This window comes from Zea mays, chromosome 2 (assembly GCF_902167145.1).
Source record: "Zea mays cultivar B73 chromosome 2, Zm-B73-REFERENCE-NAM-5.0, whole genome shotgun sequence".
Lineage (NCBI taxonomy): Eukaryota > Viridiplantae > Streptophyta > Magnoliopsida > Poales > Poaceae > Zea > Zea mays.
In genome coordinates, this window is record NC_050097.1 from 133,658,583 (window position 1) to 133,685,543 (window position 26,961).

The 26,961-nt window shown below is 43.1% G+C and overlaps 1 protein-coding gene across 2 annotated transcripts; it reads left to right on the forward strand.

The window, feature by feature from the left end:
- The first annotated feature begins 18,194 nt into the window (after window positions 1-18,194).
- Window positions 18,195-22,373, forward strand: LOC103646971 (probable methyltransferase PMT26). 2 transcript variants are annotated; one of them, XM_008671566.4, is made up of 6 exons: window positions 18,195-18,360; window positions 18,444-20,375; window positions 20,475-20,649; window positions 20,724-21,191; window positions 21,321-21,561; window positions 21,997-22,373. In XM_008671566.4, exons 2-5 carry the CDS (start codon window positions 18,512-18,514, stop codon window positions 21,532-21,534), a joined length of 2,721 nt encoding a protein of 906 aa, XP_008669788.1. In that variant the 5' UTR covers window positions 18,195-18,360; window positions 18,444-18,511; the 3' UTR covers window positions 21,535-21,561; window positions 21,997-22,373. The 2 variants fall into 2 exon arrangements, with proteins under 2 accessions (XP_008669788.1, XP_008669787.1); XM_008671565.4 differs by having other exon boundaries at window positions 18,196-18,360; window positions 21,321-22,373.
- The last annotated feature ends 4,588 nt before the right edge of the window (window positions 22,374-26,961 follow it).

Here is a 26,961-nt window from a genome sequence, read left to right on the forward strand (position 1 = left end):
AAGGGGAGAAGAAAAAGAATGAACTTGTTCGACTGCCCTATCATTTTAAGTTCAAGAAACACTTCAAAGAACCCTGCCAAGAATGGTTGGATATGATTGAAGTTATATGCAATGAAATCTTGGGCAATTATACGAAGAAAGAAGATCAATTGATGACGGCAGCCTTCGGCACCCGACCGAAACGAAGGCTGAACCGAGTAATGGACGCTCTGAAATTTGAATACCCAGACTATGAACGGTTAAGCAAAGGTGCCGAAGGGCCAAAACGAAAAAGAGCTGCCAGTGTTATGCAAAGACAAGCTACCATAATGATAAAAGAAGATGAAAATTTAGCAAAAAAGAAAAAATCCAGCCCTGAGCCGAAGGTGGCCGTTTCGAAGAAAAGAAAAGCTACAACTCCGAAGCCAAAAGCTGATTTAGAAGAAGAAATTCCCTCAACACCTTCTGCCACTGACACAGAAGAGATTTTAAAGGTAATGACTGAATCTCTACCTAATAAGCTAAGTCCGCTGGGACCGGAACTGATGAAGCTTTTACAGAATAAGAAGGAGCCTTTGGTTGCCGAGAAGCCCGTTGAACCAAAAAAGCAAAGAATTATTACTGTCATTGAGGCTATTGAAGAAACACCGCCGTCGGCCTCAGCGCCGAAAACAGCAGCAGCCGAAGCTGCTCCTGCCGAAGCTTCTACTTCTGAAGCTGCAGCAGCCGAAGCTACAAATTTGGAAAACACACTTACTAACATTGATGAAATGATTTTGAATATGGCTGAGGAAGAAACTGCTGCAGCTGCTGAGGAAACCCCGACTGCAGTGCCTGAAAAAGAGAAGGAGCTTGCCGAAGATGTTTCGGAAGAAAGAAATTTCAACTTTCAAAACATAATTGTACAAGAGTTGTCTAAGGCTGAAAAAGAAGAGCTGAGGGACTATGCTATATCTTGCGGATACCAGCCAGGGGCGCTGCTCTTCGGCGGTATAGACGAAGAGATCTTAGGTTGCTTTTGAGACCGGAATGGGGCGAAAGTTGTCAGCACTTTATCGAAAAGTGTTGGCTTCCCGAAGCTCGAAGTCGATCTCAGCAAATACCGACGGCAGCATATCGCCGATAGCTTGTTTTATTCTAACTTTACGGTAAAATTCTTCCCTTAACTTTTTTATTGTTTTGATATGAAGATGTTTTCTGATGAAGGTTATTTTGTCAGAGCCTACTACTAAGCAAAGCCTTGAGGATGCAACAAGACCTCGAGGACAAGAAAAACGAAGTTAAAATTGAGGGCTTAGAGAATAAGATTAAAGATCATGAAGCTGCTCTAGAAAAGAAAGACTTCGTGCTTCAAACGATTGAAGGTTCACTGGCAGAAGCTCAAGCCGAGATCGCCAGATTGAACAGTGAACTTTCCATGAAGTCAAAAAGCTTTGAGCAAGAGAAGAAAGATTTCGAAACAAAACTCGAAGCTGAAGTTGAAAAAAGTTTAAATCTGCAGAAATCACTCAAAGATCTTCAAGAAAAATGCTTAGGCTTCGGCACCCGGTGCATTCAAAGGCTGAAGCAGGTCTTCAACTCTGTTGGAGCCAGTTCCGAAAAGTTTAAACCTTCGGTTGAAGACCTGCCGGGCACATTTGATCATATTTATTAAAGGTGAAGTTGATGCTCTCGACGAAGTTATAGCTGGACATGGTGACTTTTGTGCTTTGCTAGCTTCTCGAGGCACAGTTGTTGCTTTCATGAAGGCTGGCTGTACACATGGAAACATTGTAAACAGACCAAACTTCAACCTGTCACTAGCAGACTTGGATGACATGCTCGGCCTGGCCCGAAGCATCGGAAACAGATTCGTTACTCAAATCTGGGCAAAGGGTGGGCGAAACTTGGCTAGTGACGAAGCTCGAAGCCACCTCAAGCTGGTAATAAACTTGTTCCTGCTGCTTTACCTTCTTCTTGAAATTTGCACTTTCCTTACACCGCTTTGATATGTACAGGATGACGAAGTCGAGAAGCAATGAGTCGAAGCTTGGCAGGTGATCCGTAGCTTAACGAATGATGATGAAGCCGAAAACCTTGTGTTGGGGACTTGTTCTCAAATGCTTCGAATTAAGAACAAGGCAACACAGAAAATGTTAAATGAAAATGCCCTTCGTTCGCTGAAGCATTATATCCCCATGGATTTAATGTACTTCGAACGAAGGCCACAGACAAGATACCACGAAGGTTATACCTTCGTGGTTAATGAGAAATAAAATATAAAATATTAGACATTATAGGAAATATAAACTATATTATTTATATATTTCATAATATAAATTTAAATGTTGAAACACAGCATCTGGGTACATTCATACCTTCGTCACTGACAGAAAATGATTCCAGTACAATGCATTATCGATTACAGGATAGCGTGAACAATATTGGGGTACTGTTCACCTATTTATAGGCACAGGGTGCAACCTGCGTAAGATTACATTTATGTCCTTTATAATTAACTACAATAATGACACAAGACATCATGGGTCTTTAAGTCAATCCATCTTTAAGTCGGTTCGACCCCTCGTCTTGAGATCTATCATTGTGCCGAAGCTCTATAGGTAACAGCTTCGGCGCTTGCCCTTGAGAAGATCTTCCGAAGGTGTTCTCTTTCTTTAGGATCTTTGGCTACGAAGCATACCCCCAACACCTTGCTGTGAAAAAACTCTAGAAAAACTCTTGCATTATCCTTGTAAAGAATATTGTAATTTAAGAATCGGGTACTATTATGTAAATTTGTCCATACCTTGTAATATATTTTTACCTTTCCGTCCATGTATGAACTGCTTTGATGTGGACAAAACTTGTATTTTTTGAGCCGAAGGCGAAAAACACCTTCCCTTCTTTTTGTACACAACGAAGCATAAATTTGCTTCCTTTCCTTTCGCCGAAGCCGTATCCTTAGAGCCGAAGCAATTGTCTATATTTGTATGATATGGTGATGATGATCCTATGTATGTCTAAATGAATGTTTATGAATGCAATGTATGATGTAATGTATCGTGCAAATGAATGCCCAAACACACACATACGAAGCCACATCCATAACCTTCATTCCCTTAGGAATGACTGAAGTCTTTTTGCCGCTTATTTTTTGGTGTAAGTTTTGCATCCCTTTAGGAACGTCTTTTGAACTTCTTCGCCTTCTATTTTGACGGTAATTTTCGCGTTGACTTTTCACGCTTCGCCTTATATTTTGGCGGTATTTTCCGTGTTGACTTTTCACGCTTCGCCTTATATTTCGACGGTATTTGGCTCTGCATTCCCTTAGGAACGACTTTTGAGCAGAAAACTTACGCTGCGCTCCCTTGGGAACGACTTTTTTTTGTAGCTTCGTCATGCTCTGCATCCCCTTAGGGACGACTTTCGAGCTTCTCCCTGTTTCTTTTCTTTCTCTGCACTCGATGGTGCTGTAACACCCCGGGTTCCACAAACAACCCAGAATGCTACTGAACTACACTTCTGACGTCCATATATAAAATTTCGGCAGCATCCCCTTTGCAAGATTGCATAAATAAGGGGGCAACAGGGTATAAACATATATCATGACAAAAACATACTAAGTATTATTAATCGGCTAGCAAGGAAAGATAAACGTACGACCTGAACTGAATTAACCAGTGTGCACGACTATATAAAAAACAAACTTCCTTTGACAATAAGTTTCTAATTAAATCATGGCTGCGCCTGGGCAGCGTTATTGTGAGAGTGTAAGTGGACGTGCTGCTACTCCCCTCATTCCCAACATGTATCAAGTACCTGCATTGAGTAATGCAAGAGTGAGATGACACATCTCAGCAAGTAAAATAATATCAAACTATTCAACCACATAAGAACATTGTTTTACCACCACCTGATTCCACAACCTTCTTATTACCAAGGTGCATCACGTATACAACGTACAACACACCTAGTTACCACACCTCGCAGGTAGAAAACCACAATAGTAACATAGTAATGTCACACTTCATATATTCCTCATGAATGCAAATGTCTGCAAATGCAAGGATGACTTCTGCCTTCATACCTCTAAGGATATGAAGCTGCATCGTACCCCTCCTCGGGCAACGTACGATGCTAAAAATGTACCGGTACGGTCGGACCATAAGATCACGACATAACTTCAAAATGCAAGATGGATGATGCGATGTGCATGTCATGCCTACAACACTTCATATAACGTGATTCAAAAAGATACTTCAACTTCATCCAAGATGGGAATCAACCACATATATCATAACCAAATTATGATCATCCACAATATTAGACAATTGAGAATTAATACTTCCAAACAAATAAACTTCATCATAGAATTCAATGATTAACATAATTAAAAACTTAAGCATACTCAATGACAGGGAATAGGATGCAAACCAAACGGTAGCAACCACCACTATATTTACTTGCCTTTACCGGAAGTTCGGGCAAATCCCTAAGTATGATCCGGAAGTCCACCACCTGTTTTTGACATACAACTTAGTGCACCTATTTCACATAATCAGGCTCATAAACGACGCCGCACCTACGCACAAACTCAAACCCCGCCGCGGGTTACATCTCTCCCCACACCCACCAAACTGCAGCGGCGCTGCTTAATAATTTCATAACTTTAAAATTATGACAACAGTGGTAACAAACAAAAACTCCAGAGGCATCTACATAAAATTCCCCACAAGTTTTGTATACAATTTATAATTAAATTCTAACATCTAATTAGCCCAAAACAGTCCACAAGATGAACCCTGTAATCTGTTTTTTTTGTCTTTTGGACAGCGACATACCCGGATTCAAACAGCGATATCTTTTAAAATATAATTCCAAATCAAGCGCATAAGTACTCATTAGAAAGATAAGACAAAGCCCTACATGATTATCATACTGGTTAACAGTAATTACCCACGAAAAATTCACAGAAACTGCTAATACTACTGTTGTTCACCCACCTGAAAAATCTGTTTTTTTTTTGGACAGCAACATAACCGGATTCAAACAACGATATCTCCTAAAATATAACTCCGAATCGAGCGCATAAGTACTCGTTGGAAAGGTATGACAAAGATCTACATGATTCTCATATTGATTATCACTAATTTCCCACGAAAAATCCCCAGAAACTGCTAATACTACTGCTGTTCATCCACCTGAAAATCTGTTTTTTTGGACAGCAACATAACCGGATTCAAACAACGATATCTCCTAAATTATAACTCCGAATCGAGCGCATAAGTACTCGTTGGAAAGGTATGACAAATCTCTACATGATTCTCCCACTGATCCCCACTAATTGACCACGAAAAATTCCCAGAAACCCCTAGAACTACTGCTGTTCATCCTCCCACAAAAAATCTGGACAGCACCTATACCGATTCGCATAGGTAAACATGTAAACAATTGGATTGCAGCACAAATACTAAAAAGAATGATCTTAAAATCACCTTGGGTTCCTCCTTTCCTCCTTCCATTCTTCCTTCTTCCTCCCTCCAAACTCCAATGGAAGACTCGCACCCACACGACGGGGTACCAAGCGGGGAGGATGCACTATGGAGAGGAGGGGGGGCGGCTAGGGTTGAGGGGGGGGGGGGTGCTGCAATCACTTGGGGGGAGAAGGAGAGGGAGAGAGAGAGGGGGGGTGGCGGCCACAAAGGGGAATAGGGAAGGGGGGGCGGCTGCAACCAAAGGGGAATAGGGGAGGGGGCGGCTAGGGTTAAGGGGGGAGAACTAATGGGCTCCCCACCGCCGGATCGAGATCCACGGCCCAAACTCGCTCTCACGTCTGTTCCCGATCCCAGGGCACCAGTCCAACAAGAATTCTACTGTTTTACTAGTGAATGCTTCCTAAAATTTCCAAACCCCTGTTGCACAGGACCCGAAAGAGAAAACAAGGAAAAAAAGAATAATCTTCAATTTCTCTTCCTTTTGGAAATTGGGTATCACACTCTACCCTCCTTAAAAAGAATTCGACCTCGAATTCCGACGCTTCTATCGGAATGACGAAAGAAAGATTAATGAATCAACAAAACTCACACATAACGAAAAGTTCGGGTACTTCTGCCGCATCAGCTCCTCAAGTTACTAGGATTCTAAGATACGCAGCAGACGACACTCAAGAGTCTGGTCTTGCTACACGGGAATCGGCTCTAGCTCGATTAGATGGTCTGGATTCCACAAATACTTCCTCAACATAAATACATGGAATACATGGTGTACTCTGATCATAGATTCCGACAATTGCAAGTGATAAGCCCAGCTGCCACCTCGGCTAAGATAGTAGACGGTCCTATATACCTCGGACAAAGCTTTCTAGACACCAAATCAATATTGACATATGCAAGTACTTCAATGAATGTATATATTAATGCAATTCATATAGTGTTCCTATAGCCTAAACAAAACTTAGCTAAACAAGAGCAACTTCAAGAGAGCAACTTAATGCTTGCATATTTCTAGACAACAACACAGCGGTTAATTATTTTGCTCCTAACTCACAAAATATGCATCGAAAATTAGTAAACTAGGACTTTATGGAAAGCTTATAAAGTCCACTATACCCTTGGTATTATCATCACAACAAGATTTGACACTTAGAAAGGTCAAACAATGCTAAACGTAAATTCTGTCCAGACTTGGACATAATTCAACTACTCAATTCAAAAATCCATAATTGGAGTCTCAATCATCCAATTCAGGTGCTCCCAGACTTTTTAGAAAGCTAGTAGAATTTTCTATAATTCATTTATAAACATATCAAGTTAATTCAATGCATATCAAGGTCAAAAGACACGAGAAAGGCTCTGCTGTCCAAATTTGGACAGATTCAGAGATCACACTTAAAACAGCTGTAACTTAACTTATAGATCTCCAAAAAAAAAAGTAATCCAAAATTTGTTGAAAAGATTAAGAAAAGTACTACAACTTCTTTATAATTTATAATAAGTTATTCGAAGTTTAAAATGGGCAAACAAGGTCAGCTTCGAAATATGTACAGAATCTGCACAGATTTCAAGACTGGACTTGAGAAAATCATAACTCCCAAACTTCTAGACCTATGGTCATGAAATTTTTACACAAGTAAGATAAAGAAGTTGGCTACAACTTTTACATATAACATCTCTACAGAAAGGATGGTTTACTTCATTGAACTAGCTGCATAACTAAAACTGGTCATGCAATCCCAACAACAAGCAATAGATTTTATCAGGTTCATTACTCTTCTAAGATTAAGTGGTCATTGAAAGACTAATAACTTTAGGTTCTTCATTACGAGACACCTAGAACAAATATAAGTATAGAAGCAATATGATAACTTTTTAAATCATTTAAGCCTAATCTCACATCATGCAAACAAGAATCAATTTAAGCATGTTATGTCTGCCCACATATTCATCCAAGCACATTCTATACATTATATCATAACTCCCTGTAGCTAACAAAATTTTGCAAATATAAACTCATTGAAAAGATTATAACATTTCCTAGAACTCTTATTATAATGAGTGTCTTGGAATTGGTTTCCAAACTGATAAAACAATGCAACTCTTTTGTTGCAAAACTGATAGGATTGAAACAATGGACAACTAAAATTCAAAAACTTATAACTCCTGCTATACTCAACTTAAACTACAACGAACACGCGTTGGAAAAGTTTTGAAAATTGTCCACGACTTTTGCAATAAAGTTGCACCCAAATTTATCCTTATAGCCCTCAACTCTGCATGACCTACAGCTAAACTCAGCCTGAGATACTGCACATTAGAGATTCGACTTATATCCGGGCAACCACCTCTCCAAATCTATTTAACAGACAGTTACAAGTAAATACCCATTAAAAGGGTGCTGAAAATACCTACAAGTTTTGCTTAAAGAGAATTCGCAAATTTGTGCTCTGCAACTATCAAAACGCGGTCGATTTATTGGTGATTATAATGACGCCTAAAGTTCAGACACAACAGTGCAACAACTTCAGAGCAACCTAACTCCAATTATATGCAATGAGAATTAGAAACCCATACTCTTTGAAAAGATCATGAAATTACTAAAACTTTCATAATCCACAAAGACCAAATTATACCGTCTTCAATGTCTACTCTTCCGTACAAAATTAAAGACTCACTCTGCTAGAGACACCAACAAAGATGTTTTAAGAAACCCATATCTCTCAAATGTTTAGACCAAACATGGTGATTAAGCATCCTATGGAAAGATGCAGAAACATACTACAAAACATTCTAGATAAGTGAAGCCTGATTCAGCCTCCAACTAATTTAAAATGCCTCCCGAAACCAAACAACACATTATCAACAATAATAAAAAAACAATATAAAATGAAACCCAAGTCATTGGCAGGTGCCATCAACACTAGGATTTTCCACTACCAAACTGGGATGCAACTCCACAAAGTCTTTAAAATAACACTCTACCAAATAGGTTAGAACACTAAGCACAATAATCAATGAATTCAACAACCTCGTTTGTTAATGCCACTAAGGTCAAACATCCATGTACCGACAATGCACGAAACACCTGACATACCCGTCTCTAGCTCTATAAAACATGGTTGTTATTACACTAGAATCCAACTACTAGAAATCTCCAAAACCATTCTGTTGACGTGAAGCAAATGGTGCTCATGTCATATAACATCTTTTCCCCCTCTCAAAGAGATAAAATTTGCAATACTCATAAAGCAATGGAGGGATAACAACAAGAAAAAACTAATGTACTTCTTGACACAGACTCATGCAAAAGCTTCATAAATATTACTTTCAACACTAAAATAATAACACGATACTATGCTCAACAGGAATAATTGGACTTCAATAAGATAATCCACCTAACCCAAGTACTTTGATTAACCTCACATACAACAATACCTCCTATTATTGCACTTGAACAATTTGTACCTAGTGATGTCATAGGATGACTTCAAAGTAGTAGACATACATGATCTATCAAACCATCATTCATATAAAAAAAATCTCCATCTGATGCAACAACCACATCATTATAGAGATAGAGGACTAACAAACATAAGCAACTTCCAGTTAAACATTGACTTTGTTTAAGATAAAGCGGTCCAAATAATAATTCAACAAGCATGCATAGAGAACTGATCATATAAAAAAAACTACCATATATCATCGGCGATTAAAAACAATATAAAACGGGTTGTCCATATCGTCCACATGACTAGCCTCCAACAAATAAAAATTATGCATAACCTTTTTGGCTATAGAAACAAACCATAGAAGGAAAACATGCATGCCTCTTCAACTATAATATAGACATAAAATCCACTTGAAATCACCCTATTTATTATTAAAGATAAGGTTGCACACAATAAGAAAACTTATCATGTAAACATGGTTGAACTTATCTATCCACGTCATCTTACAAATTCACTTGAGTTCTACCAGCCTCAAGATTTCATAGACAGACCAACATTGCCTTTGCTCTATGGAGACAAACCTATTGTACTCTAAGATCAAGTTGGCAAGTAGCCACACTAGCCAAAAAAAGGTGAGGTGTAAAGCACTGCACCCATGGAAATATTACATTGATAAGTTGGGTTGTAACCCAACAGTCAATCAAACTCAACAACACCATAAAACTACATTGTATAGTGTTTTCACACTACACCAAGTCGGAATAGATCCTTTATACACAAGCTCAATAAACAATCGGTCCTATAAGTACTAGAACCCAAGAATCCTTTTGAAAAAAAAAACATCCACAGTCAAGCATACAGAAATGTATGATAGTAATAGCTCAGAGATTAGTAAACATTGCATCCAAAAACAACATTATGACGATATGTATATAAAACAAGTACATTAGTAGCTTCACTTGCATAATAATTTCAATAACAACCACATCAAGAAACCAATATTAAATAGTAGTAACATTTCATATCAAGCATTACGTCGTTAACGACATACCTCATCAAACCATAAAGGGGTTTGGAGTCAGGAAATTCTAGTCATCTATACAATAAAATACTAATATGAAAGATATATGAACCCATACCCTTCCTATATGTGCAAGTGTGTCAAATTTATCTTCAAATTGCGTAGAATCTAAAGCCTATCCTCTGATACCAACTGTAACACCCCGGGTTCCACAAACAACCCAGAATGCTACTGAACTACACTTCTGACGTCCATATATAAAATTTCGGCAGCATCCCCTTTGCAAGATTGCATAAATAAGGGGGCAACAGGGTATAAACATATATCATGACAAAAACATACTAAGTATTATTAATCGGCTAGCAAGGAAAGATAAACGTACGACCTGAACTGAATTAACCAGTGTGCACGACTATATAAAAAACAAACTTCCTTTGACAATAAGTTTCTAATTAAATCATGGCTGCGCCTGGGCAGCGTTATTGTGAGAGTGTAAGTGGACGTGCTGCTACTCCCCTCATTCCCAACATGTATCAAGTACCTGCATTGAGTAATGCAAGAGTGAGATGACACATCTCAGCAAGTAAAATAATATCAAACTATTCAACCACATAAGAACATTGTTTTACCACCACCTGATTCCACAACCTTCTTATTACCAAGGTGCATCACGTATACAACGTACAACACACCTAGTTACCACACCTCGCAGGTAGAAAACCACAATAGTAACATAGTAATGTCACACTTCATATATTCCTCATGAATGCAAATGTCTGCAAATGCAAGGATGACTTCTGCCTTCATACCTCTAAGGATATGAAGCTGCATCGTACCCCTCCTCGGGCAACGTACGATGCTAAAAATGTACCGGTACGGTCGGACCATAAGATCACGACATAACTTCAAAATGCAAGATGGATGATGCGATGTGCATGTCATGCCTACAACACTTCATATAACGTGATTCAAAAAGATACTTCAACTTCATCCAAGATGGGAATCAACCACATATATCATAACCAAATTATGATCATCCACAATATTAGACAATTGAGAATTAATACTTCCAAACAAATAAACTTCATCATAGAATTCAATGATTAACATAATTAAAAACTTAAGCATACTCAATGACAGGGAATAGGATGCAAACCAAACGGTAGCAACCACCACTATATTTACTTGCCTTTACCGGAAGTTCGGGCAAATCCCTAAGTATGATCCGGAAGTCCACCACCTGTTTTTGACATACAACTTAGTGCACCTATTTCACATAATCAGGCTCATAAACGACGCCGCACCTACGCACAAACTCAAACCCCGCCGCGGGTTACATCTCTCCCCACACCCACCAAACTGCAGCGGCGCTGCTTAATAATTTCATAACTTTAAAATTATGACAACAGTGGTAACAAACAAAAACTCCAGAGGCATCTACATAAAATTCCCCACAAGTTTTGTATACAATTTATAATTAAATTCTAACATCTAATTAGCCCAAAACAGTCCACAAGATGAACCCTGTAATCTGTTTTTTTTGTCTTTTGGACAGCGACATACCCGGATTCAAACAGCGATATCTTTTAAAATATAATTCCAAATCAAGCGCATAAGTACTCATTAGAAAGATAAGACAAAGCCCTACATGATTATCATACTGGTTAACAGTAATTACCCACGAAAAATTCACAGAAACTGCTAATACTACTGTTGTTCACCCACCTGAAAAATCTGTTTTTTTTTTGGACAGCAACATAACCGGATTCAAACAACGATATCTCCTAAAATATAACTCCGAATCGAGCGCATAAGTACTCGTTGGAAAGGTATGACAAAGATCTACATGATTCTCATATTGATTATCACTAATTTCCCACGAAAAATCCCCAGAAACTGCTAATACTACTGCTGTTCATCCACCTGAAAATCTGTTTTTTTGGACAGCAACATAACCGGATTCAAACAACGATATCTCCTAAATTATAACTCCGAATCGAGCGCATAAGTACTCGTTGGAAAGGTATGACAAATCTCTACATGATTCTCCCACTGATCCCCACTAATTGACCACGAAAAATTCCCAGAAACCCCTAGAACTACTGCTGTTCATCCTCCCACAAAAAATCTGGACAGCACCTATACCGATTCGCATAGGTAAACATGTAAACAATTGGATTGCAGCACAAATACTAAAAAGAATGATCTTAAAATCACCTTGGGTTCCTCCTTTCCTCCTTCCATTCTTCCTTCTTCCTCCCTCCAAACTCCAATGGAAGACTCGCACCCACACGACGGGGTACCAAGCGGGGAGGATGCACTATGGAGAGGAGGGGGGCGGCTAGGGTTGAGGGGGGGGGGGTGCTGCAATCACTTGGGGGGAGAAGGAGAGGGAGAGAGAGAGGGGGGGTGGCGGCCACAAAGGGGAATAGGGAAGGGGGGGGGCGGCTGCAACCAAAGGGGAATAGGGGAGGGGGCGGCTAGGGTTAAGGGGGGAGAACTAATGGGCTCCCCACCGCCGGATCGAGATCCACGGCCCAAACTCGCTCTCACGTCCGTTCCCGATCCCAGGGCACCAGTCCAACAAGAATTCTACTGTTTTACTAGTGAATGCTTCCTAAAATTTCCAAACCCCTGTTGCACCGGACCCGAAAGAGAAAACAAGGAAAAAAAGAATAATCTTCAATTTCTCTTCCTTTTGGAAATTGGGTATCACAGGTGCATGCTCAGATTTTACATTTTACATGGTCTGGGGGATCTTACTCTCGTAGAGCTGAATAAGAGAAGGAAAATTACATGCTATGGCCCCATTAAAAACCTTTCTCCCCCTTTAGAAAGGAAAAGGGTGCCATAGGAAAAATAAAAAAGTTTACATCAAGTCACACATAGTATCGTCGATGCTCATCCGCATTCCAAGATCTAGGAATGTCATTGCCGTCCATATCCTTTAATCTGTAAGAACTGGGTCTTGACGAAGATACTACCAGAAAGGGTCCTTCCCACTTCAGCTGAAGCTTGCCTACTGTGTCAGGGTTGGCTACTCTCCGAAGCACCAGATGTCCTGGCTTAATGTTTTTCAACCGAACTTTTCTATCACACCATTTTATTGTTTCGGCTTGATATTCGTTGATATTTTCCACAGCCTGAAGTCTAGTCCCTTCTATAGTATCTTTTGCCACAGAATAATTAGCTTTGTCTTCTACCGAAGCTACTGTTCTTATTGACCCCGCTTTAGCCTCTTCGGGGGTTATGGCTTAGTCACCGAACAATAACTTGAATGGTGTAAAACCTGTTGACCTTGATATAGTTGTATTGTGGCTCCACACCACTTTAACCAACTCATCTGGCCACTTTCCTCTGGGCTGATTGAAGATTAACTTCATTATTCCCGTCATTATAATACCATTTTCTCTTTCAACTAGTTCGTTTGATTCCGGGTGCCTGACTGATGCAAAATGAATTTTTGTGCCGATCTGATCGCAGAAATCTTTGAAAGTTTCAGCATCAAACTGTGTTCCATTGTCCACAGTTATAGCCTTCGGCACACCGAAGCGACAAACTATATTTTACCAGAAGAATTTTTGGACTGTAGCCGAAGTTATTGTAGCCAAAGGCTTCGCTTCGATCCACTTAGAAAAATATTCTACCGCCACCACGACATATCTCAAGTTGCCCTGCGCTGGTGGAAGTGGACCTAGCAGATCCAGGCCCCATCTTTGCAATGGCTAGGTTGGTTGTATCAGCTGAGTCAATGATGAGGGTTGCTTTTGATCTCTTGCACATTTTTGGCAATTTTCGCACTTTTGAACCAAATCTGCTGCGTCCGAAGCTGCCTTCGGCCAATAGAATCCTTGTCGGAAAACCTTTCCCAGAAGAGGTCTGGACCCAATGTGGGATCCACACAATCCTGCATGTATTTCCTTCATCAGTTCTATACCTTCGGTTCTGGATAAGCATTTGAGAAGTGGGGAACAAACTCCATGTTTATATAATTTCCCTTCTATTATGACATATGGTCTTGTTCTTGCTTCCATTCTTTTATTATAAGCATCATCATCCGAGAGACAGTTACCCTGGAGGAAAGATATAATCTCAGTCCTCCAATCTTCACTATGGACAGAAGATATTGTGAGCACTGCTCTTTCGAGGAGTTCAACCGAAGGTACTCTTATTATCTCAAAAAATACTTCCGAAGGTAGAGGAAGCCCCTGTGCCGCTGACTTGGCTAGCAGATCAGCATGCTCATTTTCCCCTCTTGGAATATTCTTAACAGAAAATCCTTCGAAAGAAGCTTCAAGCCTTCGAACTGTGTCCAGATATTTCTCAAGCTTCGGATCTCTTGCCTTACAACTCTTGTCAACATGACCAGAAATAACTTGAGAGTCTATTTTAAGGACTGCCCTTCTTATTCCCATTGCCTTTAACTTTCGAAGCCCCAAAAGTAAAGCTTTGTATTCAGCAATATTATTTGTACACGTGAAGTCAAGCCTTGCTGCATAGCATGTTCTGACTTTGGAAAGTGCAACTAGGATAGTAGCCGTAGCTGCACCGAAGGTTCCCTAGGAACCGTCGCAGAACACTGTCCAAGCTTCGACATCTTTATTTGCTTCTTCTTCATGAGCCCCTGGCGTCCAATCAGCAATGAAGTCTGCCAACGCCTGGGACTGAATTGAGGATCTATGCACATAGTCAATACTGAATTCATTAAGCTCCGCAGCCCACTTTCCAATCCTTCCAATAGCTTCTCTATTCCTCATAATATCCTTCAGAGGCTGTGATGAAGGAACAATTATGTGGTATGCATGAAAATAATGCCAAAGCTTCCTGGAGGCCATTAACACAGCATACAACACCTTCTCCAATTCTGTATAGTTTTTCTTTGATGAACTTAGAACTTCGGAGACAAAGTATACTGGGGCTTGCTTTTTAATTTGTCCTTCAAGCTTCTCCTGTACAAGTGTCGCACTCACTGCAGAGTGCGAAGCTGCCACATACAATAGTAATGGAGCCCCTGGCGCAGGTGGAGTTAATGTTGTTAGATCAATCAAGTATTGCTTCAGCTCTTCGAAGTCTTTCTGTTGAGCTAGGCCCCATTGAAAAACTTCGGCTGATTTTAGTATTTCAAAGAATAGCAAGTTTCTTTCTGCTGATCTAGATATAAATTTATTCAATGATGTCAGTCTTCCTGTCAGCCGTTGGGCCCCCTTCTTTATGCTTGGTGGCTCCATCCGAAGGATAGCTTCGATCTTGCTTGGGTTAGCTTCAATCCCCTTCGTTGAAACTAGACATCCAAGGAACTTACCTTTCTTCACTCCAAAGACACATTTTTCTGGATTTAATTTCAGGCCAGCTTGCCTGAAATTAGCAAATGTTTCTTGTAGATCAGTAATGTGTTTTTCTTGCTTCGTGCTTTTTACTATGATGTCATCAACGTATGTTAGCACATTTCTGCCTATCTGGGAATGAAGGACCTTGACTGTCATTCTACTGAAGCTTCCTCCAGCATTCTTGATCCCCTCAGGCATCCAAAGATAGCAATAGGTGCCACTAGGAGTTATGAAGCTAGTCTTCGGCTCATCCTCCTTCTTCATCCATATTTGATGATATCCTGAGTAGCAATCCAGCAGACTCATAAGCTCTAAAGAAGCTGCTGCATCTACAAGAGAGTCTATTCTTGGTAATGGAAATTCGTCCTTTGGATAGGCCTTGTTAAGATCTGTGAAGTCAATACACATTCTCCATTTGCCATTGGCCTTCTTCACCATAACAGTATTGGCTAGCCACTCTGGATATTTTACCTCTCTGATGACACCAGCACTAAGAAGCCTTTTTACTTCATTCCGAGCACCTTCGGCTTTATCATCAGACATTTTCCGAAGCCTTTGCTTTCTTGGCCTCAAGGATGGGTCGACATTGAGTGAATGTTCAATGACATCTCTGTTAACACCACAGAGATCATTGGCCGACCAAGCAAAAACATCTTTGTTGTTGAATAAAAACCTTATCAAAGTTTTCTCCTGCTCTTCAGATAGTTGAGACCCCAGCAGTACCTTCTGCTCTGCTATGTCTTCACATAGAAGCATGGGCTTCGGCTGATCAGCCGAAGCAGCCTTCTCTCTTCTGTACGTGTACTGTTCACAAGCTTCGGCTCCATCTATATTGTGGATCGCTTTTGAGTCTGTCCAATTTCCTTCGGCCTTTCTGGCAGCTTCTTGACTTCCATGAATAGCAATGGGCCCTTGTTCCGAAGGTATCTTCATGCATAGATATGCTGAGTGAAGTATTGCTTCAAAAGCATTGAGTGTTCCTCGGCCAATTATTGCATTGTAGGGGTATTCCATGTCGACAATGTCAAAGACAACCTGTTCGGTCCTTGTGTTATGAACAAAGCCGAAGGTTACTGGCATTGTGATTTTACCGAGTGCCCCAATCTGTCTTCCTCCGAAGCCGCATAGAGGATGTATAGCATTGTGAATCTTGTCTTCTGGCTCTTGCATCTATCTGAAGGCCTTAGCAAATATGATATCCGCTGCACTGCCTGTATCAACCAGAACATTATGAACCAGAAATCTCTTGATGACACAAGATATGACCATAGCATCATTGTGAGGATAATCTTTGAGTTGAAGATCCTCCTTAGAGAAGGTGATTGGAATGTGAGACCATTTTGATTTGATGAAGGGCCCCTGCACCCCAACATGTTGTACCCTTCTCTGAGTCTCCTTCTTCTGCTTCTTGTTGGCCGGTTCTGAGCATGAACCGTCTGTTATCGAGAGCACCAGCTTCGTAGCCGAAGCAACTTCAGCTTGATTGTTGAAAGAAGCCATCAGCTCAACAGTGGAAGTGAGTTCACCGGAGGTGGGCGCCAATGTTGGGAACTTGTTCTCAAATGCTATGAGTTAAGAACAAGGCAACACAAAATGTTAAATGTTAATGTCCTTCGTCCTTCAGAGCATTATTTCCCTTAGGATATAATGATCTTCAGACAAAGGTTATGAAGGACATACCTTCATAAATATGACATGTATAAACAGAGGATGAAGTTTATGAAACATAGGAAAACAGCATAAACAATTATATGATATCATAATATAAATATCTATTATTAAATAATCATGAGTACATGAAAGTAATATCAAATTACATTTGTACCTTGAGCTGGACAGAGGGCGAAGGTACAAGTGAGATGCGAAAAACGTGAACAGTATGGGGGTACTGTTCACCTATTTATAGGCACAGGGCGCAGCCTGTGTGAATTTACATTCATGTCCTCTACAAATGATTACAATCATAACACAGGTTGTCATGTGCCGATTGGTCATTTCATTTCTAAGTCGGTGCATCTAGAGATACGCTACGAAGCTCCCTAATTGGAAGCTTCGGCATTGTTCCTGTTCTGGCCTTCCGAAGGTGTTTCTTCTCACAGTACCTTCGGCGACGAAGCAGACCTCAACATTTCTCTTTGCAAATTTGAGAAGTTCTTTGGGGTTGTTATTTTGTTGGGAAACTTTCTTGGAATCATTTGCAACATCTGGTATGAGCTGATCCAACTCATGGACATGTTTTCAAACAGAACAATACTTTTGACAAAACCCATATTCAAGCATTAGTTTTCTGATCTGGCTTTAATGTTTTGATCTTTTTATGCTCAAACTCCTAGAGTGTCTTCCTTCCATTATCTTCTCTCTGTCCACAAAGTTTGGAAGCATTCTGAGCATCTTTGCTCAAGCAACACTATCGTGTCCTTGTCTTTCTTGGGCATTGCTTGTTGTCCAAACGATACTTCTACTCTGACCAGAGAGTTTCTCTTTTGAGCCTTCCTTGGACTGTGTCCAAATTTAAGTTCCTTTTGCTTCTACGGTTTTATAATCTCTCAGGAACACGGTTGGAGTATCCAGTCGATAATTGGTGGAGGTGATCTTGAGTAAAACCTTTTTTTAGCTTTCAGTGTCACCGAGAACTTAGGTTAAACTTTGAGAAAGTCACAATTGTTTCAACAAAAGAATTTTGAGTGTCTCCCATTTATTTCGCTAATCGTCTATTTGATCCTTCAATAAGAAAAAAAAAATTGCCACCCAACTGTGTATGTTTGGCACGGACCTTGTGCTGGCCTAGTTGGCTAGTTGTAGACCATCGTCTCCCTCGTATTGTGTATCTGCCATTCTGCATGCTTGGGCATGGAGCACCAAAGCCGGGGAGTGGCCTTTCTGTTGACACCGCCTGTCTCTCGCTCACTCCCCGCTTTACGCTCTCTTCCCTTCGTCCAAACTTGGCACCCGCGGCGCCCTTAAGAACGCGCATGCACACTCTCCTTCAGGAGAATCCGGAATCATGAAACAACAGGGACCACTGCTGCAGGTGTGAATGGATTATTTGCTTTTCGTTCGGACTTGTTGGGGTTTCATCCGAATTAACTAACGAGGCAGACCACAAAGAGGTAACAATCGATGCCTGAGTTTCTTGATTTGGTTTGGTTCAAAAACGAATTTCATGAACAGTCTCCTATTACTTTTTTTTCAGTGGAAAAGGGGGCACTCCGTACTCTATCTAATTCAGGGAGATTTGCATGAGCTGATCCAAAACAGAGGATGGCCCTGTTCGATCGGAACCAGAGGCAGAGGTCGTCGTTCTGCTCCACGGCGACCTTCGTCGTGTTCGTCGCGCTCTGCCTCCTCGGCATGTGGATGATATCCTCCCCCGAGAACGTCCCGTCGGCCATTTCCTTGTCCTCGGAGAAGGTCGTCAAGTCCGACGTCAAAGAGGAGGACAGCTCCATTGACGCCACCAATACCGTCAAGCAGGACAGTGCCAACGTCGTCTCAGAGGCGACCACGGACGGTGGCGCTGCCACGGAGAGCGCCGAGGATGTCGACCTCCCGGGCAAGCCCGGTGGCGGTGGAGCATCAGAAGGCGATGGCGGGAAGGCGTCGTCCAAGGACCAGTCGTTTGACGACGAGAACGGCAGAACCGAGAGCGGGGAGCTCGTCAAACCAGGGGCCGGAGAGACGGACGCCGTCGCGGGGCAGGAGCAGGACAAGGGCACTGGCGAGGACCCGGTGCTGGAGAACGACGCGAAGGTCGATGCCGCCGGCAAGGAGCAGACGCCGATCGACACCAAGGATGCCTCCGGGCTGGATCAGAGCGTCGAGCAGACAGTCACGGACACGAAGGCGAGCGCATCAGAGCAGGCGGCGGCGACTGGCCTCGACAAGGTGAGCAGCGCCGAGGCAGGCGGTGGCACGCCCAAGAAACTGACGTTCGATGACGAGAACGGCAAGATGGACGGAGTCGACCTCGTGAAGGATGACGGCAACAAGACTCGCATCTCGGAGGAGAGTGCCAAGGTCGAAGGCGCCGCGTTGACGGTGAAGCCATCGGCCAAAGCGGCGACAGCGACTGCCACCGACGCTGAGAAACAGGAGGAGGCGTCGGCGGTTGCTACTGACGCTGAGAAACAGGAGGAGGCGTCGGCGGTCGCCACTGACGCCAGCACCACTGCATCCACCACGACTTCCGAGGACGAGAGGAAACAGGACGGTGTCGAGCAGCAGCTGCCTGCAACGGAGGCGCAGCCTAACGTCCAGGCAGAGCTACTCACAGAGCGCGCGGCACAGAACGGATCGTTCACGACGCAGGCGGCGGAGTCCACCGAGGAGAAGAAGAACCGCGCCGAGAAGAAAGGGAAGAAAGGAAAGAAGAAGGCGGCCGGCGTGGCGGCGGTGGCATGGAAACTGTGCAACTCGAGCGCCGGCGCCGACTACATCCCGTGCCTGGACAACGTGGCGGCCATCAAGAAGCTCAAGACGGACAAGCACTACGAGCACCGGGAGCGGCACTGCCCCGAGGTGGCACCGACGTGCCTGGTCCCGGCGCCGCCGGAGTACCGAGAGCCGATCCGGTGGCCGCACAGCCGCGACAAGATCTGGTACTACAACGTGCCGCACACGAAGCTGGCGGAGTACAAGGGCCACCAGAACTGGGTGAAGGTCTCGGGCGAGTACCTGACGTTCCCGGGCGGCGGCACGCAGTTCAAGCACGGCGCGCTGCACTACATCGAGTTGATCCAGAACTCGTTCCCGGATGTGGCGTGGGGGAGGCAAAGCCGCGTAGTGCTGGACGTCGGCTGCGGCGTGGCCAGCTTCGGCGGGTACCTGTTCGACCGCGACACGCTTACCATGTCCCTGGCGCCCAAGGACGAGCACGAGGCGCAGGTGCAGTTCGCGCTGGAGCGCGGCATCCCGGCCATCTCCGCCGTGATGGGCACCCAGCGCCTCCCGTTCCCCGCCAACGTCTTCGACGTCGTGCACTGCGCGCGCTGCCGCGTGCCGTGGCACATCGACGGCGGCATGCTCCTCCTCGAGCTCAACCGCCTGCTCCGCCCGGGCGGCTTCTTCGTCTGGTCGGCCACGCCGGTGTACCAGAAGCTCCCGGAGGACGTGGAGATCTGGGACGGTCAGCTCTCACTCGTTTTTCCCCTTGCAAGGCAACCAAGATCGATGGGTCGTGTCGTGAGTTGGTCACAACAACGTTGGTCTCTCGTGGGTCTTGCAGAAATGGTGAAGCTGACCAAGGCGATGTGCTGGGAGTTGGTGGCGAAGACCAGGGACACCGTCGACCTGGTCGGACTCGTCATCTTCCAGAAGCCGATAGACAACGTCTGCTATGATAGGAGGCCGGAGAAGGAGCCGGCACTGTGCGAGCCCTCCGACGATCCCAACGCTGCATGGTAACAAGAGACCGCTGAACTGCTTGCCACGTCAGACCATGCATACCGGTTGTCCTTGACATGAATGCATGCAGGAACATAAAGTTCCGGGCGTGTATGCACCGTGTTCCCGAGGACCAGTCAGTGCGTGGCGCCCGGTGGCCGGTGCTCTGGCCGGCGAGGCTGCGGAAGGCGCCATACTGGCTGGACCGCAGCCAGGTGGGTGTGTACGGCAAGCCGGCTCCGGACGACTTCGCGGCGGACCTCCAGCACTGGAAGAAGGTGGTCCGGAGCTCGTACCTCGCCGGCATGGGCATCGACTGGAAGACCATCCGGAACGTCATGGACATGAGGGCCGTCTACGGAGGGTTCGCGGCGGCACTGCGGGACATGAAGGTGTGGGTGATGAACGTGGTGACCATCGACTCGCCGGACACGCTGCCGGTGATCTACGAGCGCGGGCTGTTCGGGATCTACCATGACTGGTGCGAGTCCTTCAGCACCTACCCGAGGTCCTACGACCTCCTCCATGCCGACCACCTGTTCTCCAAGCTCAAGCCCAGGTAGGCAGGAAGAGAACGGAGACCAGGGCTACCTACCTCCGATCCAATTTACATGCGTATATCCATCGTTGAAGCGAACGTGACGACGACATGAACGCGAATCCGTCCTCTCTTTGTTTGGATTGGCAGGTGCAAGGTGTTGCCGGTGATCGTGGAGGTGGACCGGATCCTGAGGCCGAACGGCAAGCTCATCGTGCGGGACGACAAGGAGACGGTGGACGAGATCCAGGGCGTGGTGAGGTCTTTGCAGTGGGAGGTCAGGATGACCGTGTCCAAGAACAAGCAGGCAATGCTGTGTGCGAGGAAGACGACGTGGCGGCCCACGGAAATCGAGACCAGATGACCTAACCGTGTAGTTGTTTCAAAACACGTAAGTACAGAACAGATCGATCTACACACTTGGTGCTGCAGTATTGCAATAACTAAGTGAGCTAGTCCTTATATGACAAAAAAAAGACAAAGGAAAACCTGAGCGATATGTAGATGATTGGAAACATTTTGTAGGTATTGTGTGTTATATTGTTTTTGGGGGTCTTGCTTGTACCTGGCACTTCAAATCGAGTACATAGATATGTAATTTGTGCAGTTATCGAATAAATCGTAGCAAATGCCCTATATATCTATTAAAAAAATCAGAATTATTCATCGGTAGCAAAAAAGGTTACCAAGACGTGGAGGGCCAATCAGTGTCAGTGTTCATAAAAGGGTTTAGAATTTGATCAACAGTCAATATAGGGCCCGTTTGAGACTTTTTATATGAAGAGCTTTTATGAGAATCTGAATTCCTAGATAATCTATCTGTTAGGTGAATCTGGATATCGTGGAGCTTGCGTGCAGAGGAAGACGAAAGGGGTCTGCACACAGTTTGTTGTTTAGGATACGACATATTGCTCTCATGTGGTGACTCGGCGGATTTTGTACTCACGTTAATTTGGTTGATTTTTGTAGAAGCTATTCTCACACAAATGGATTAAGAAACGAATCGTTTGATGGCTAGAATCTAGCCAGGAGCCAAAAAAACAGGGCCATAATAGCATATATTGCAATGTATTATGTATTCATATTCGACCATGATAGAATTGAAGAAAAGTTGTAGATGACTGGAAACATTTTGTAGGAGTTGTGTTATATTGTTTTTAGAGGGTTTCGATGGATATATATTTTCTAGTGGTCTTGCTTGCACCTGGCACTTAAAATCGAGTACGTAGATATGTAATTTGTGCAATTATTATTGAATAAATCATTGAAAATGCACTATATATCTATAAGAAAATCAGAATTATTCACCGGTAGCAAAAACGTTACCACGAAGTGGAGGGATCAACACTACTACAGTAAACCTCTGTACAGGCGGTCCGGTTAGCCTCTACACAAGCGGATCCAGGGACCGCTTGTGGTGCACCGTCCGTGATGTAAAACAACATCACAGTCGGTCAATCAAAAACCGCTTGTGATAGACACACATCATATGCTGTTCAGTTTAAAGGAACCGCCTGTGATAGACACACATCACAGGCGGTTTCTAATCCTAGCCGCTTGTGTTAGCCACACATCACAGGCGGTTTTAAATATAAGTCCGACTGTATTTCAATATACAGATTCCAGATTCAGATTCCAGATTCCAGATTCATATACAGAATTAATAACAGATTCAAACACAGATTCAAACACAGATATGTTGCATAACAAGTTCCATACACAGATTCATCCACATATCAAGTTCCATCATAAGCAGATTTATACACATATCAAGTTGCATAACAACTCAACATCTCAAAGTTCCATAGACAACTAAACATCTAAAGTTCCTAACTAAAGATCTAAACACTGTGTGATATCGTGTACAAACTTAGTTCTAGGAAGTGTTGCAAATTTCCATTTGTATTGTAGAATAGCCCTTGTTGATGAAGAACTTCACAGCACATAAAGTAAAGCAAGTCTTTTACAACCTTAGCCACGCCGACGGAAACCATATCTCTTTCTAACCATTCAGCATTGATCTTGGATTTAGGAACCTGCAATGAAAGCAAAAAGCAAGCAGTGCTAAGAGTAATGTGATGAGCAACAATATAACATAAAAATTGCAACATAGACAATGATAGCGAACTTACATCCTCACGATTGACCATGTAATGGAAGGTGACACGACACCATTCGCATACATAATAACCGCACAAGACAGTACCCGGAGGTTGTTTGTCACCATATGGAAATAATGATATTGACAAATTAGGCTTGTCCTCTAGATGTTCGCCGCCAAGATCTTTCCAATAAAAACGGTATGCACTGCATATAAGAATAGCATTGTGAGATTAAGAATACATTTGTTAAGTTGTAATAAGTACAAGTGTGCAATAATAATCATACTTCTCTAAAATCTTCAAGAAGTCATTATACGTAGCCTTTTCCATTCTCAGTGAGTCGAAGACCACGACTTTACCATGCTTTGGAAAGATCATGATACAAATGTAGTGGTCACTATATAGACATAGACGAAAACACATGTTAAGATCACGATTGCCATAATTTGTAGTTCAAAACCATGTCGAGAACTTACTTAAAGTGGTGCGGAGCTATTATTAAGTCCTTGTCATGTTGTACATGATTATACATGGCTCGTCCAATGTATGCCGCCATTACCTTCATTTTCTTTCTCTGATTCTGTTTGACGGCTTTCTCAAATTCAGCATCATCCAAGTCTTTGTATTCTTCTCTATGTCTCCGAGCAACTTCTTTGTAGCGAGCTTGGGATATCATCAACGGGTCAAGAAACCCTGTCTTAAGTTGTTTCTTCTTATCATCCATGTATTGCATCCTACGTGTAAAAGTGTTAATCATTAGACTCTCGTTTATGTGTGCGTGTACAAAACTAACAAATATGAAAGTTTAGAGGTACTTACAAGCAAAAGAGGGTTAAGTAGTTGGTTTCCATCCTTTGTCGGTGGTACAACGACCAAAGATCGTCAAAGAATAAATGCCGCACAGGATCTATATTATCTTTGCTCCAAAATGCATCTTCTGGAACAACAAATGTGAAGTCCTCGAGTTTGTATTTGTTGCTAGCCACCATATACCACTCATGCATTCTAATCTCCGGAGTCGATAACTTAGAAAGTTGCACTGTCGTCAAGAACGGCCTCCCATTCACAAATTTAGGAGGCTAGGAACAACCTCCTTCTTGTATATCGGAATATTGATTTTAAAACGTAATGATTCTCGAGTATGAATCATTCCATCTTCTTCCCATACTTCGAAATTGTCTATTTGGGACCGTGTACGTACTCCATGAGATGTTGATTCCGCTTTTGATTGATTTGTCAAAACTCTCTGCAATTTTTGCAGGTAGCGTGCCACTGATTCTGACGGTTTCTTGACATCGTCAGTGGCGATTCGCTGATGAATTTTCTTTGAAGTAGTTGGCCCTTCAACATTGATGTCAACCTTTGCTTCCTTTTTGATGTTTGCGTCGACATTCTGAGGAACAATTTTGTCTATGTCCCCCTCGTCGAGTTCCTTCGCAACGGGTGATATGATTGTTTCAACGATTTTTGTGGAGGTCGATGTTATATTTTCCAGCACCATGGGGTATGGAATGATCGAACTATCTTTCTGTTGCATTGGTGTTGAATTCAGCGTTGGTGACTTATGACGCGATACACGGCTTAAGATCGGCTCATCACCCAACTTGATGTCGCGTCGATGCCAAAGGACCAACTCGTTCATTGCCTCCTGCAAAGTTATGATCCCCTCAACTGGAAAGTCTATCTCCCAATCTTCTCAACCACTGTCTGTGATCTCTAGAACTTGGACCACAACATAGTGTGGCGGGACAGGATTATCCTTGTAGTTAACAAGTCTTGGTTTTACCAAACCAGTAGCAGCTTGTTTTGTTTTTGTCCCAGATCAATTGATTGGAATATGAAGAAAGCAAGGCTTGTCCTCAACAATATCGTCTACAGGGTACTTGGTGCCCGATACGAATTCTTGCATAGATCCTACGCTGCTAGGGACTATAGGTGGACTCATGTGGCCTGGCTTGAGTTCAAATGATATGCATTCTGTTTTCTTCATTTTGTTCATCACGTCAGTAATAGCCTTTTGTACCTTTTCATCAATAGTCTCTTCAAGGGTCCTTTTCGACTTCTCGTGTCTCCTATATGCCGCTGCATACTTTGGAAACGCCTCTCTCCAGGAAATCTTAGAAGAGATTCCCCGAGCCCGTCCAGTGTGTTCAGGATTGCCTAGTGCTGCAGTTAGTATGTCATTCTCCCTCCGAGGCTTAAATTCGCCCTTCTTTCTCTTATCTGCATATTCTTGAATTTTTGTCGAAACTTCGCCTACCAATTCTGGATGCAAAAGTTTGCCGTCCTCACTCAAACCTGCCCGACCTAAGATCCAACGAATAGCTCGCTCATCGATATCTTTTAATATTGGGTCCAAAGTGCCGTTAGCTATAGCTTCCTCGATTATCCTGTTCCACTGCACAACTTTATGGTGATATCCGGTTGACCCCAGGCAATGGGGGTGTTTGTTCATCTTTGCTCTCTGAGAATTAGTTTCGCCCAGTTCTTTGGCCTTCAGTTCGGTCTTCTGACGAACAAATTCCTCCCACTGAGCTTGAGTGATTTTCCCCATTTTCTTGGGCGGAGGAACCTTATTCTTCTTAACAAATTCCCTATTCATCTCGGCCTTCCACCCACGAAACATCTTGACCATAGCAGAGAGCATTGACTTCCTTACTGCATCCTCTATGCCTTTTGGGACCTTGAATGACTCAGACAACTTAGCCCATAGCTTATTGCGGGTGTCTTCATCTAAATCCTTCCATTTTTGAAGTGTGATTGGCACTATATCTCTAACAGTGGACCCTCAGGAATTTCAAAACTTTGTAACCACGTCAAGTGGTTCTTCAGGAAACCCCTCTGCATTTAGTTTTGTTACGTACATAACTGCACCTTCTTTCATCTGATTGGGACCTCGTCGTCCTCGTTTCCGCTTATGTGAAACGGATGATTCAGGCATCGGAGCATCCTCCGTGTTTCATGTAGAACATGCATCCTCTTTCTTCTCTTCATTTGAAATCTATATATTGAAACAATTAATGGCCTTTCATATATGAACATTATTTTAGAATATAGTCGGCATATTTCTATTTACCTCTTCATCGTTGGGAATATAGTCGGCATCAAGCTCATCTGATGTTTTTTTCTTCCTTGGAGGTATAGGAGGACAAGGATTGTCGTCACTAGAACTATCCTCCCGCTCCCTTCACCGGAGCTGCTCGTTGTATGCCATTCAAGTTTGGTCGCGTCTTCATCAAATCTGTTAGACGCACCAGTGCAGACCACATCCATCCTAGTAGGTACCTAGTGCACAGCTGGTTCCATCAATAAGGGAACTTGGAGAAAAGGTGATTCAAAAGAAATCAAGCCCAAACCCGCCTCCGTGTCCCTCCTTTCCTCCCCAAACAGGAAGGCGGAATGTCTTGTAACTGTGAGGCCCCAGAGTCTTTACTGCCTACGAAGGACGAAATTCCGGAGCAGGATCGAACCGGGAAGCACGGAGCAGATAGAAGTGCACTTTCCAATACAGTTAGACAGAGAAGGCATGGATGTGATGTTATAATGCTGAAGGACCCCAAGAAGAGATTATGGCCTATCATTTACCACCACTGCCCGTTATTTGTGGGTTTCACCGAGGGCTGGAAACATTTGGTGGCAGCAAACGACCTTCGGACTGGGGACGTCTGCGAGCTTGTTAAGGGGTAAGA